The sequence below is a fragment of the Echinococcus granulosus genome (assembly GCF_000524195.1).
Source record: "Echinococcus granulosus chromosome Unknown EG_S00040, whole genome shotgun sequence".
In the NCBI taxonomy this organism is placed as follows: domain Eukaryota; kingdom Metazoa; phylum Platyhelminthes; class Cestoda; order Cyclophyllidea; family Taeniidae; genus Echinococcus; species Echinococcus granulosus.
Genome location: NW_020170420.1, coordinates 181,299 through 195,730, shown reverse-complemented (window position 1 = coordinate 195,730; position 14,432 = coordinate 181,299). Strand labels below are relative to the sequence as shown.

Below are 14,432 nucleotides of genomic sequence, written 5' to 3'. Positions count from 1 at the left end.
GAGGTATTGGTCACATTTGTTGCCAGCGAATGTGTGAAAGTAGAAGGAGTACCTGACGGTTGCAAAATGAGGTGTCTGGTTTTATGTCTGAAGGGGTTGGAATATAAGCGATTGGGTTGTGGTGGTGGGAAGAAGACAGTTGACAGCTAGGTAGTAAGGAATACGGAGGGGTCGACACATAGACGTAAATAGCTCCACTGACATCGGGTATTTTATTCAAGTATCGTGCCTTAATGCTGAAGATCTAAACATTATCAGCCGTTTGTTGATGACGTGCACAATCGTAATCCCGAATGCTCCCCTTCTGTAACCCAAGAATATTATGATATTCATTAGATACGCCTCACCAATCCAAAGCGTGGTAATGGAGTCGCCTCACGAATGGAATGAATTAAAAGTTCTTGCGCTGTCTTGAAGGAGGAAATTCTTCATGCACCTGCTTCTTGAGAAGAGGTTCCTATTGCGCACTGAGCAGGTAGATATTGCTACCAATCTTGTAGGATTCAGAACGCAAACAACTTCGTAAATAGTCTTTCAAGATATGAGTTAGTGTAAGAGTAGTGGGGAGTTGTGAGTTGGTTAAAGATCCATTGGTCTGTTTAATAAATGGCAACACAGAGGGTCTAGTTCCCATCACAATTGGGCAGAAAGTGGTGAAGAACTAAGCGGTCAATGCATGGAATTGGTACCCGGTTACTTAGCCATCACCGTTCGCCTAGTTCATATGATTCGGAGTCAATCGCTTCGTCGGTCAGATTTAACCGTACCGCAAGTTGTTTCTGCTACTCTAATCCTCGGTAAAACAGGTGTACACTCTACTTTAGAATGAAGAACCTGCCTAAAAGTGCTACATTTAGCTCAGATTGAAGCATCATCTTCAAAACTAATTTGCTTAAAACACTTCCAGGGGGTAAAATCTGCTGCCACACCCTCTTGAATTACTGCATTACACTACTATGAGAAACAGCTGGAGCCTGGCGACCAAGCTTGGCTCAAAATACAGCAGCTTTGTCCGGGTGATATACCATGCCGGGTTCAAATATGCGGGAGGCAGTAGAGAGCACAATTATGACTTCTGTACCATTAGAGTGGTATACATCTGTGCTTCATAAGAAGGTACATAAAGAAGTGCCTAGGTTTCTAAATTCCGCACAAAATTACATGACACTAAGATGGTCTGCATCTATAACAGAACAAGCTCTCTTTTTTCGCATAGAAGAAATTGCCATTGACGAGGACGCTTGCCCTATTGCCTTGATAAACTGATCATCTAACCGGTGGTCTCGGTAGGTGCCAGGTCACCTGCTGCCATGGAAACTTCTGGTTAACATAACATTGCCAAACTAGCTTCTCTAAAATAATAAGAAAGGGGATGTCAACTGAGCTTTGGAGTCCTTCCCACTCTCACATATTGGTTATTGTCAAGGCCGACTTACTGTAGCCTGCGTTGCAGTAGGGCATTTGCATGCCTCCTAGAGATAAGTGATTTCTGAGGCCGGCTCAGGAGGCACCTTGAGCGATCTTCAGTGTAAACAAGTGCTGACAAGAAACGCTACCGTCCTCAAAAGGAACTTCTGACCGCAAGATTGCCTTGGCAGTCAAACTCGCAGCAACTGTGCCTTTCCACTAGCCTCTAAGGTTGACAATTTGGAGAGAGTTTAGTGAAGCCAAGGATGGGCAACAACTCCTGCTGATATGGAGTGCAAAATAAATAAAATAAATTCTTCTCTATTTTGGCATAATTGAAATTAATCCTTAATCCACCCTACACACTAAGCTCTCATCTACTTTTGCCTCAAAGAGACAACTGTGCGCCTTAATCGCAAGAACCTACATGTTTAAAGGGACAGGGCAAGAATAAAGCATCTAATTAGGGCAGTGGAAGTACTGGATAACCATCGTAGCGCATTTAGCTGCATTAGGCCGAAATTTATGTTCAAGGTGACCAATACTCCAAATTACTCAAAGTCCAACATTTCATGCCTAACTACCTGTTGGGTAATCTGAGTGGGCTTGAAAATCTCGCAATTCCTTCCTCCGCAGATCACTCTATGCAATAATTTCACATCCGCTTGCGCATCAAAGCAACATCCGTGATCCCAAACTACAAGAGCCTAAATGTCTTAAGAGATAGGACCATTCCAAAAGAGGTTAAAAAGGACAGTGATGAGAGTGAACAGCAGCCATTGGTGCCAGTTGATACGTGCTGCACATTTGACTGCATTTCATCTCAGTTCATATTTGGGGTAAATAATACGCCAAACTTATCAAAACCTGAATCCTTTATGCCTACCTACACTTAGATAAATCTTGGTCAGTTTGTAAAAACCAGCAGAATGTTTGGGAATATCACACACCTAACCAAAGTGCTGAAGCAGTTTGATTTGAATGAGCACCAATTAATTAACGACATTCAGATAGACCAATCAGGACAGAGGCAGGCGCAGGAAATTAGGTCCAATGAAAAGTGGGTAATGCTATCCAATCACAATGAAGTAAAGTTGCACCAGTGCTTAAGCAAGTAGAGTGATTTCAATTTTACATGTCTCCACAAAATTACATGACGCTAGCTTGCATCTGAAGTAGCACGAAACTTTTTTTTCCATCAAAGAGACATTGCTCTCCAGGAAGGTGGTCTCAATCTTCCCAATCGCAAGTAGGACAAGGAACGAAGTGCAAATGAATTAATTGGACATTTAATAAGGGAATTTACCCGATGGCAAGACATCAAGCAGCACCCGGTTTGAAGAATGACTGCACTTTAACGTCAAACATTGAGAGTAACAGTTGTTGACGTGCCTAAAAATGAAATTGGATTTTTTGTAAAGGAGAAAGACTTTCGATTTGACTAGCCCCTACAATGTAAAGTAAGGAAATGTAATAGCTATCATGGTGCGATAAATCGCCACATCAAGGTTGAACACGTCACGAGATGCAGCAGGATGAATCGCTTAGTAACGCCTCTGAAAGGAGATGGCATAATCAACCAGCAGACAGATGAAAAGCGGGTCCGGGGAGGGGAATACACTCACCATTCCCCGTGAGTGCCAGGAATCACTGAAAAGGAAGTAGGAAGGCTGTACGGTGTGCTTTGAGGACCTTTTCCAAACTCATGTGTCAGCTTTAGCCAGGAGTGTGTCCCACCCAGAGGCTGTTTAAATTGTTCAGTTAAGCAATCTCGAACGAGGAGATTTTATGCCCACGCCAGAACGGATTGCCCTAACACACTACCAACGATAATACTACGCCATAGTAATACAAGCTTAGCCTCAACTCCGGTAGTGTCTGTCCGTAGATCGTGAAGTAAATCAATGCCAATCCAACTCTCTCAAACAGTGTTGTTAAGATGCAGGGGGGAGTTCCTAGAGAAGGCGTTCTCATGTCTCCTCACTTTGTGTTCGTCAGTCGAATGAGGATCACTGTGGCTAAGCGGAGTCCCACTACCCAAATCAGCACGATTCTGAGGTTCGTCTACACATTGCATTAGCGATCCTAATGAAAAAGACAATAATACTATATCGAAAGTGAGATGGCAGTTTCATAGATAGCAGGAGAACGTAGTGGCTGGAAAGTATCTTCACAGGGAAGGCATAGAGAGGTTAAGAGAACTTGTCAGTGGTTACTGTCTTTTATCCCAGCCTTACCGTTTTGTCCAATGCCTCCTTCAATGTCCGTGCCAGTCTTTCCAACTCCGACTGCATCCCCTTGGCTAACATTTGGGGGCTAGCACTGAAGCCTGAACAAGGCAAACGGGCGAGACGGTTTATCAGACAAATTGAAAATGACTTGACTACCAAAAAGATGTGTCAGATGTAGCCAAGTGGCTGGTATCTGCCGAAAAGCAATTAATTACCCCTTCATTTGCATTTTTGGCACAACAAAGTGAAGTAGCATCAATACTGAGGCCTAAACAATGACCTGCGTTTCACAAGTCACCACAATTGCGTGACATAAAGGATAACTGCATCCACAGTAGCACAAACTCTTTCCCCATCTGAAAGATGTTGCCCTTAAAAGGTTGTCTCAGTTTCCAAGACTGCAAGAAAGTTGAGAAATGAGGAGCCATCAAATCCACGGATTGGGAGTATTAGTCGTTCATGGGACAAGTAAATTTATGAGATTGTGAGACATCAAGCAGTACCCAATTTGGAAAATGATGACACATTAAAGGCCAACTTTGAGACTATCAGATAATGACATGCCTGACAATTGAACCATATCTTGTGTAAACAAGAAGGACATTTGGTGCCAGTTTGCCACATGGATGTAAAGCTGAAGCACAGACAGCTGGAACATTCAATTGCATCACCAATGGGCTCAGGTATCCTCCATCTTAAGCAGTGTCACTCATCTTATCTCACGCCCTCCTTTAAAACCCGCAGTCGGCACCCCCGGACACAGAAGAGCATTCCCTTTTAAATTCCTTAATATTCTTCCCATCCTGGAAACAGCCCCTCACTCACACGGACAGTCCCTTCTGACTGGCTGAGACCGCATCAGCTGCACTTGAAGTGTCACTGCAGGCCCGAGGTCAACCAGTCACCGCATCCACCCTACCCCATCTGACCAAGTGACTGCTAACCGGAAGCAGGCTCAGACAGTCTCCACTCACCAGCTAGTCACAGCCCCTTCATCTACTATCACCACTCCTTCCTGCATATATCAGCAGGAACAATTTAGGGGCTGCATCACATACTACTGAATGAAAGTTTGTCTTGCCTCTGGAGGTTCCACAACTCCTGGCTTTAGGCAGGCTGTATCACATCCGTGGAATCCGATGGTAGTGGTAAGGACGAGGTGGCATCGAGATCCAACTATGTGACTGTCCAAACTCATTACAATTTAGATGAAATATGAATTTCAACTCTCACAATTGATTCGGTTACAGGATAAGCCACCGATTTTGTTAAGCAGGAGTTACCATGGTAGTAGATGGCCTGGATCCTCTTGAACTCATCGACCAGATAATCAGTAGGTTAATGCGTCAAGGCAGACGTCCTCGTCCTCGGACAACATGGGTTTGAGTCAACATGGCGATGTGACTAAACCGAGGGATGGGGAATGTGACTTTCTGAGCCTGCGTCTGGGTCGCAGTCACTCCGCTACGCATGCTTTTGGTTATTGGTTTACCTTGGACTAATAGTGTCACTCCACGTGAAGTTAATGCCTTCTCAGGTAATCAAAAGGGACTGCTGCCCTTGTGAGTAAGGGGGTGTTTCCTTATGCAGAAAAATTAGAGGAATTGAAGAGAGAATGCTGATCTGGATCTGCAGGTCTCCACAGCAAGTTTCTTGGGAAACCATGCAATATGCTAAATAAGACAACGGAGGGCAGTGCCCATTTGTGAAGTAGTTAGAACTTTCAGCTCTACATCCATGCGGACAAACTTATATCAAGGATCTTGCTCCTTTACTCGGAGTCCAATTTGATGTTTAGGGACTTTAACAACAGATAGCCTTAAGGTAAACGTTAAAGTACTCTCATTTTCCAAACCGGCTACTTCTTGATGTCTCGCAGCTGCTTTAGTCTTCTATGTCCTAGGCTATGGATTTGAGGGCACCACGTACCTCGACTCATCTTCGATTTGGACGGTAGAGGCCACCTCCAGGAAGGTAACATTTGTCAGGTGGAAAAGGGAGGTTGTGCATTTGTAGATGCAGCTTTCCTAAATGTCGCGTGAATTTTATGACAGTTGTGAAACCTAGGCGCTGCTTTATGTGCCTAATAATGGAGCATGGATGATGGTCAATCTGCAGATTCAGCCCTCCTGATTCTGCCTTCTACTGCCTTCCTCTGACCTGAAACATTTATACCACACAACCTCAACGCGCCTACTGTGGTTTTAGGCCAATTCGGTTGTCTGTAACTGTCAAAAGTAGCAATGTGTAGCGTCCAAACGAGATGCAGCAACAGACTTAACCCTTTGGAAATAGCATAAGCAGATCAACTCTGAAGCTTATGATTTGGTCTGAGCTGTTACTCGACTGAAATCAATGCGGTCCCTCTTCAGTTGTTTTGTGCCATGAATGCCCTCTCTCGTTGTAATTTGTTTCAACTTTGCCACTGACTATCTCTGCTGATTTCATTTTAGTAGCATTAAAATTCTGCTTGGAAGCATCAAATGAGAATACTCCTGTTTCCTGTTTGGGTGAAACGCATATAGTTTGAATGTGAGCACCTTGCCTTCTCTGTTCCATCGCCTTGGAAGAGCCGTCTACTCGCATGTCTTTATGCCCCTTTGAAGTGGTCAAATAAAAGTCTCTCTGGTTTTGATGTGTTACTTGGGCACTTCTAATAAGTTGGTAGGTGGCACAATCACTTGGATGCATGTAGACTGTCATTTGTCACTCGCATTGCCTCTGGTTCATTCCACCTTCATCACTCTCATCTTCCAGCCTTGCGTAAACTAAGCAGAGATAATAGTCAAATTTGGCATTGGCGTGACAGCTAGATGGTGCTATGCCTTTCCCATTTTTTGCACTGTTTAAACCACTTGTGGTAATGCTTCTAAAGACCTGGCAAACGGAAGAATACGGTGCTTTGTGGAATGCCCAATGGATTTGGAATGTAAGGGTAGGTCGATTTGATGTAAAGTAGACAAGGTTGTGGCAGGTGGGCAAGTAAAAAGGAAGATGGAGGCGTAGATGCATGGAGACAATTGGATAGACGGACTTCTAAAAATATTTAAATAAAAGTAAAATTGTAGATGGGTGTATGGAATATGGATGGAATGATTGATACGGGATAAATGGAAACGTGGCAGATGTGTGCGGGAACAATAGATTGATTGTGGATGAAAGGTTCTGAGATGGATAGATATGTGAATGAGTGAGCGATAAGGATTAGTTTCGTGCTCCCACCAATTGAAGATCAGAAGTGGCTTGTATTAAAAACAGCCCTGCGAGAGAGTGACCTGCACCTCCTCAATATAGTGAGGGGCAAGGCGACTCCACGTCTGTGGAGAAAGTCAGCCTTGTGAGTAGATGTGTGTGATAGACAAGGAGCAATGAGGGCAGATGAACCGGGAGACATGACAAACCTGACGTGATCAGTTGTGTGGGTTTACCTGTCGCCGACTCATCTTTGGCATTATGTGGGTGGTGGGGAGCAACAATGAAATTGTGACATTATTCTAGGAGCTGCCATGATCATCATGGCAGAGTGGTGTGTGATTTCACCAGTCAGTGTATTATCTCATGCTAAGACTCCGAGTTAATTGAATTGTGTACAATTGCTACCTCTACATCCATCTACCCATTCATCAATTCAACCCACATTCGTCCCACCATCTATCCCTCCATCCACCCATCCATCCACGCTTTCATGCATACAGCCTCCCCCCAATCCATCCATTTCCTAAACATCTCTCCATTCATCCATTCATCTTCCTATCTACCTATTATTAAACCTCCCTCGCTGTCTATCTAACTACCTCTACCTAGCTACTCATATGCTTCCCTGCCTACATACCGATTGCCCACTTTCCTTTACAACTCACCAATCTATCATTTTCCCGTACATTTATGCATAAGACTGGGCGTCTTATTCTGCACTCGTCAGGTCCACACAAACAAAACCACACTTTGAACACAAAGGGGCACAACAATCAGAATGCGTTAACAACATTAAGCTGGTTTTAGTGGGCAGAACAATTAAGCAATTATTGCATCGATGCCATAATTGAGCTGATCGTCTGCTTAATCTGCATCAAACTGGATAGCATAAGTCACTGTGCTGAAGCGCTTGGTAACCATATCGAAGATGAGAATGAGAGACAGAGCAACTGTAAGTGTCATTGCAGCGGTAGCAAAGAAAGGCGACAACAGTTGAATGATACTCGCATAGTAAGCGACTCCAGTGATTGAGACCATGGTGGAGATGACTGAAAATGCACATGCTGCAATCCCACTACAGGAGCAGTTGCAAACTATTTCAAGGATAAGAAGGATGCTTGAGATGAAAACAACCACACCGGCTGTCAGGAGGAGAGCACCCATCACCTTGAGGTGAAAAAAGCGAAGACACCCACTACTTAGAATGCTGCCCCCACAGTGCCAGCCATCATAGCCGACTGCGAGGAGGAATAGGAATGTCGCTACAAGTGAACATAGTGCGTACAATATCTTCCAATCCATAGTTCACACGTCCTTCTCCTCCCTTTCTCCATTCGCCCCTTTATATACTCACACCGAGATAAGGGTCATTCCGCATCACGTGTCTCACTCTGGCGACGGGCCATTAGCATGCTAATGTGAATAATTGCATCTTCTCAGTAGATCGCCCCCTGTAGTAAGGAAAACAACGCTTTTATAAAAATAAAATATTTTACCAACACAAGTGCATTCAAGTTACAAGTGGGACCTTCGGGTTTATTTGCTTAGAGGCATTACAGCGGTTGTAATAAATGCGGCACTTTCACATGTGTACTCACGTCGCAAACTACTCCAATCCCCCAGTCCAGACACTGTAGAGCAGAGTGGCGGGCAAGCTGAGTGTTTTGTGTTGATGTCCTATGGTCTACACCCAGCACCTACCAAAAGAGCGAACTGTCACGCGCAGACAGTCATGGAGGATTCCGTTACTGGAGGGTATCCTGTACACACTAGGAAAGTCTTTATGCTTTAACGATGGATACAAACTTCATGGATATACGCCATTCCACAAGTGGAAGAAAAGGAAAAGAGAACGGAAAATGCAAGCACAAAGTGAGTGAAGAGCAAACATGTTAAAAGTAACCAACAAACTTCATGTCTCTGCAGGCACTGGGCAGGATGATAATTGTTTAAATTATATTTAAGTGCTGACTTCTCAGCTTTCTCACTCACTGCGACCTCATCGATAGACGTTTTTACATTCAAAACGAAGGCAAAGAATGTGAGATTAGTAGTTGGAATTCTAAAGAAACCTACAAATTGCCTGATTGTTGTGCTATGACTCAATGTGATGGCTTTGGCAATTTTGTAAACCACCACCTCAAGGTTGCACACATCATGAGGTGCAGCAGAGTAATTAACCGACTGACAGCTCTGAGAGGAGACTGTCTAATCCACTAGCACAAAGGTGAAAAATTGTGGGACTGCAGCGTAAACACACTCACTGTTCTTCTATACTTGCCTTGAGTCACCGAAAACAGGGAGACGGAAGATGATACGGTGACTTTTGAGGTCCTTTGCCTGACTTATGTATCAGCCCCAGCCAAGGATTTATGTATGGTTCGCCAGTCGGTCCACAACGAGATCTTTCTAATTATTCACTTAGAAACTTCTGAAGGGACAAACTTTGTATTCATGTCAAAACAAAATAACAAACACGCTCTCCACCCACGATACCACTCTCCTCAATGTAAGTATGGCTTGACAACCAAAAATAGGCATTAAGTATCACCTAGTGGATGATATCTTCTGACAGAACTCTAAAATCCACTTTATTTTGCCTGCTGTCGTCATGGCCGCCGTACATGTGGAAGCGATGTGGATAATGCTATCAGTGCTAACTTTCTTTTGCTTGCATTAATGTCATACAGGCTCCACTTAAGAAGGGAACGGTAATTCCTTTATTAGCAGCCTTCAAGCAAAATTTCTATGCTACTAAAATGAAATTAGTAGAAATAGCTAGTCCCAAAGTTGGAATAAAGTAAAACAACACCGTTCCCTCATAGCACCAAGGGACAAAAGGGAAGTCAAATAGAATTCAGTCATTTAACTGCTCGTCTTCGGCAGCTGTTGCATTAAATAATGAGGTAGGGAGGAGAGGGCGCCTTGTGGATGTTTTACGGGCAGATGGAGACTCACTGTGGAGGTTGTTGAAGAAGTTTGCGGGCACAGTTTCTTATGCACCGACGCTGGAGCCCGAAGACCACACATAACAAAACGGATTTATATTAATAATTAGTTGCGAATCTGTCCTTGTCAGGGAAATTCTGATCTTATTCTGTGGCGTTATCTCTTGAAGCTGAGAATGCATAATTTCAGAGGTTAATATTACCATTAGCTTAGGCGCCCACTTGGAACATATGCTTCACCGCTTAGGAGGACCATCTTATGCATGTTGGCTATAATTTCCCTATTTTGTCTTTATTCCCCATGGATGACGAGGTGGACTTCGTAAGCATTCTAACATTAACACGTCAGTGTCCATGATATTTCACTCCTGTATCAACACCATTTGTTGTTGTAGGGTAGTTTGCTGAGAGTCTAGTGAAGATGAATTGAATGAAGTTTCCTGCTTCTGCTTAGGATTGCCAAATTAAATGACCAATGAATTAGAGGAGCATTTTAATTCCCTCGTTTACTTACCGTGGAGAGTGTGGCGGGCGGTTGAAACCTTAATGAGCAGGCTGCGGAAGAAATACGCGAACACATTTTCTGATGAAACATTTGACAAGTTTCCACCTAGGCTGGCTCCCAAAAAGTACGCTAAACAGAGCAAATTCCCTTTATCGATAGGATGTTTTAAACTTGGCCATTTTTCTAAAGAATCCCTAGTCTCTCTCTCGTTATCTCTTGGAGCTGCAAATTGGTTATAGCAGAGGTAGACTTTACCATTGGCTTTGACACTTACCTGGAACACATGGCGGCTGCCTTTCTTCCGTTTTGATTCTATTTTTGCTAGGACGACCAGATGGGTGTCTAAAGCATTCGGTTTTCAACACTTGGATGCAATTATATTCAAACGCGGAATTATTGTTTGTGGGAGAGCATTAAGGTTTTACGAAATTACACCGATTTCTATTCTCCTTCCACTGAACTCTTCAACCAATTCCAGCTCCGATAACTCAATTATACTTACTGAAACAAGCCAGATGCTGAATATTTCTCAAATGGTATTGTTCTAAACTCCAAATCCCATTGCACTTACAGTGTCACCAGAACGTCCAAATCACAACAATCTGTGTACCAGACCAGCCACACCATTCACTGCTGGCTCGTCATCTGTGGTTTTAGCATGCTCTTATGGCTTAGAAATCACTTCTGCAAAGTCATCACCGGGATTATATTTGGTCAGATTCTGTTCCATCATGCCGGTCTTGCGCAGACCATCCCAACCGGAGGGGCCAGAATGCATGAAAATAGGATGGCTCCACTCCTATTGTATTTTGCATGCACAAGACTCATTCAATTCACAGCGAGACTTCAGGTGTTGCAAAGTGCTACTGTGGGAGACTGCCCATCAATGATGCATGTCTTGTGTCCCCTTCTGACACCATCAAGGCTAAATTAAGTGTAACAGCAGTATCAAGGAGGGAATTCTCCCATCAATGACGGTATGAAATCTTAATTTGGGAAGGCTTTGCTTGCGGTATTGTGGGGTAGTAAAGACGTATAGTCTCTCAACTTTAAGACATTCAAACGATGCAAACGTGTCAAAGACCATCGTGAGTGATAATGTGCAGCTGTGACGATGACTTGGCATGTTGAAAATAATTTACACCATCCAGCCGAGAGCACAAGAGCAGAACCAATCTGCGGAGGAGATAAATACAAGCACTCAGCAAAGTGATGCATAGGGTTTATCAAGGGAGTGCAGAGACGGAGCAGTGGTACTGACATATCTCTCCAATGATGGAACTGCTTGCATAAATTAGTTCAACACCGGAACCAGTGTAGAAATGCAGAGGTTGAAGGAACGAAGACCATGAGGAGAGATAGAGGACTAAGTCCACTCTGATAATACCACACAGCTGTTCTCTGTCCCCCTCTATCACTCTAGCGAGCGTAGCATCAACGCAGTTGGCTCACATGAATACGTTCTGTGTGAAAGAGGACCTATCAGCAGGATGTTGTAGACTGTTCTTCAACGGTAGAGGGTAGATCATTTGCAGGTGTCATTGACATGCTCGTCTGGTCAGTTGGAACTGCTTAAACCGCTTCTAGGGGTGAATTCTGCTGCCGCATCTCCTTTGACCACTAGATACTACTACTGTGAGGGATTGCTGAAGCCTGACAATCGAGCTAGACTCAACTTGCAGCAGGCTCGTTCAAGTTAAACAGTATGAGGGCTTAAAATTAGGGGATTGCAGTAGAGAGCACAATAAAGAGCACTGAAACTGCAATTTGATTAAGGTCCATGTTCCATAACGAGCCACACAAACAACCGCCCATATTTTCCAAGTACCTACAAAATTACATGACATTGAGGCGAACTACTTCTACAGAAGAGCAAAATCCTTTCCATCTGAGAGAAGTTGCCTGTTAAGTGGTGATTTCCATTGTTCCAATCGCAAATGCATAATTGTGCCACTCCTTTCCAAGCAAGAGTAACTTCTGACTATACGATTGCCTTAGGAACCAAACTGGAAGTGCTTCCGACAATGCACTTTCGTATTACAAGTATCTTAATGAGTGTATAGTCCTGCTGCTGCGTAGAAGTGGAAAGTTGACCAGTGAATCAGGCAAGCGTTTAAACTTTTTCGTTTGCTTTCTCATAGAAAGCTCTGCGATGGAAATAAGTTGAGTCTCAAGTTATCTTTATACGGTGAAGGCAGCAATGAAGAGAACACTCCTCCGCTGCCACGCACTTTGGATCACCGCTTTTCAAAATGTGGCTACCTTGTTCACCGGATGAATAAACGGGTGGATAAGGGATGGTTGGGTTGATGAATGGAGGCTTGGGTAAATGGAGTACCCAGTTCAATCAAATAGGGAGCACAATTTTATCAAAAAGGCATTCATGAACCAAACCACTGACCAGCGGACTCGCACGACACTCAATTGTGTAACAATGTTGGGGATCCGAATGACCTTTACGATTGCGTAGATGAGTCGTGGATAATTAAATCACCACAACTGATCGGATCGGGATCTCCCGCTCTTCCAGTACGGCTGTCCACATCGCCACTTGTTCACGACACATCTACTCACAAGACTGGCTTTAGCCATTGCAGTGGAGCTGCCTTTTCTTTCTCAACACCTTGTCGATTGATCCTGTGGTAGGGCTTATCCGGTTGGCACTGGATGCCCAAATAGTGTGGTACCCTCCTCCATTGTCTGCTGCTGACTCTTCCTGCCTGTAACAGGTGCGGATTTCTGGTCATCGTCCACAGCCACAGGACAGGGATCAACGCATCTATTCACCACTAATGCTGGACTCTCCTCTAGCGATGTCTGGTTGGGTTACTGAAGTGAAACAAGGCAAGTGAACTAAAGGTACCTACTGTAGCGCAAAATAATTCCACGTTGAAATTTCCCAACTGAAGAAGCAAAAAGTCTGCTTTAGACATAAACACTGTGATTTGACTCATATTTCAAATTTTCTTAAGATTTCTCCTAATTCGGGACACAAGAGTAGTCACTGTGACCAGGATGATGCGATGATTGATGTCATCATGGTTGGTAGCGCTTAATCCGAAGAAGATACTTGCAGTAGAATGACCTTTTCCACATTATGAACATTTAAAGGGACGGAGAGAGGGAAATAGTAGAAGGACGGGAGAGAGAATGTATAAACTATGGATCGAAAGATACAGAAGGCAGTTCTTGCCCTTTCTGCAGCAGTTTTATTCTTCTTTTCCATTGCCTATGAGGCCAGGCCTGTTAGACCAGCATTCGGAGTGCCGGGTGTCTTTGCTATCTCTACCGCTATATGGGTTGTGCTCTCCCTTTTTCAGACAACTAGTTATTTACATTGCGGGCTTCCTACATAACATATCAATAGTCTTTGACTACCACTGAAATGTGATTGTGGCCTGTGTATCGACAGTCATCTCCGCCGTTCCCTCGTTCTTTTGGATCGCCTACTGTGGAAATGTGATCCCACGTTAGTCGTCTTTCATTGCAACCGCTGCAATGTCACTCACAGTTGCTCCAGCTGACACGCTTAGCTTCGATCTGGTAACCAAGCACTGAAATGTTCAAAGGCTTCTTTATTTCCTCCCTATCTAGTCTCGTTTAATCCTGTTGGGGGTCTTGCCTTCCGTCATGTCTACAAGCCTTTTTGAAGTTGTCAAATAGGTCTTAATGATGTTTCTTTTACCTCTCCTTCAGCTGGTCGTAAGTGACAAGTCATTTATCACTTCATGTTCCACTGCATCATTTCACATCTCCTACTTTGATCTTCCAGCCTTGTGTAAAATAAGCAGAAACCATAAACAAGGTCATCATAGCCACTGAAAGTAATTCAATTCTGCTGATTGATTAGGCAATCTGCTCCCTGAGTCCGCTGCAAATCATGATGCCTGCAACCTTGAGGTGGTTGTTAACACACCACTGAAGCCATCACACTGGGTGATTGCACAATGGTCAAGTAAATTTTCAGGGTTCTCAAGAATCCCAACCACTGATCTCACGTTCTGCTGATGTCTCTCGGCTTTAGGCTAAGATAGACTAGACTAGGTGTCTCTTGAATTCAGCGATATTTATTGGTTCTCCTGACCCAAAATGCAAAACCTTACAGTTCTTTTATAAAGTATTCATCCTGATAGTCAATATGTGTGT

General features: G+C 43.8%; 1 protein-coding gene across 1 annotated transcript; it reads left to right on the top strand. All coding sequences in view use genetic code 11, as the record gives it.

The window, feature by feature from the left end:
- Window positions 1–6,793: 6,793 nt before the first annotated feature.
- On the top strand, window positions 6,794–14,108 carry EGR_05435 (hypothetical protein; the record flags this gene model as incomplete). Its single annotated transcript, XM_024494684.1, has 5 exons — window positions 6,794–6,828; window positions 8,813–8,960; window positions 9,524–9,633; window positions 10,612–10,822; window positions 13,983–14,108. 5 exons carry the CDS (start codon window positions 6,794–6,796, stop codon window positions 14,106–14,108), a joined length of 630 nt encoding a protein of 209 aa, XP_024350869.1.
- Window positions 14,109–14,432: the final 324 nt, after the last annotated feature.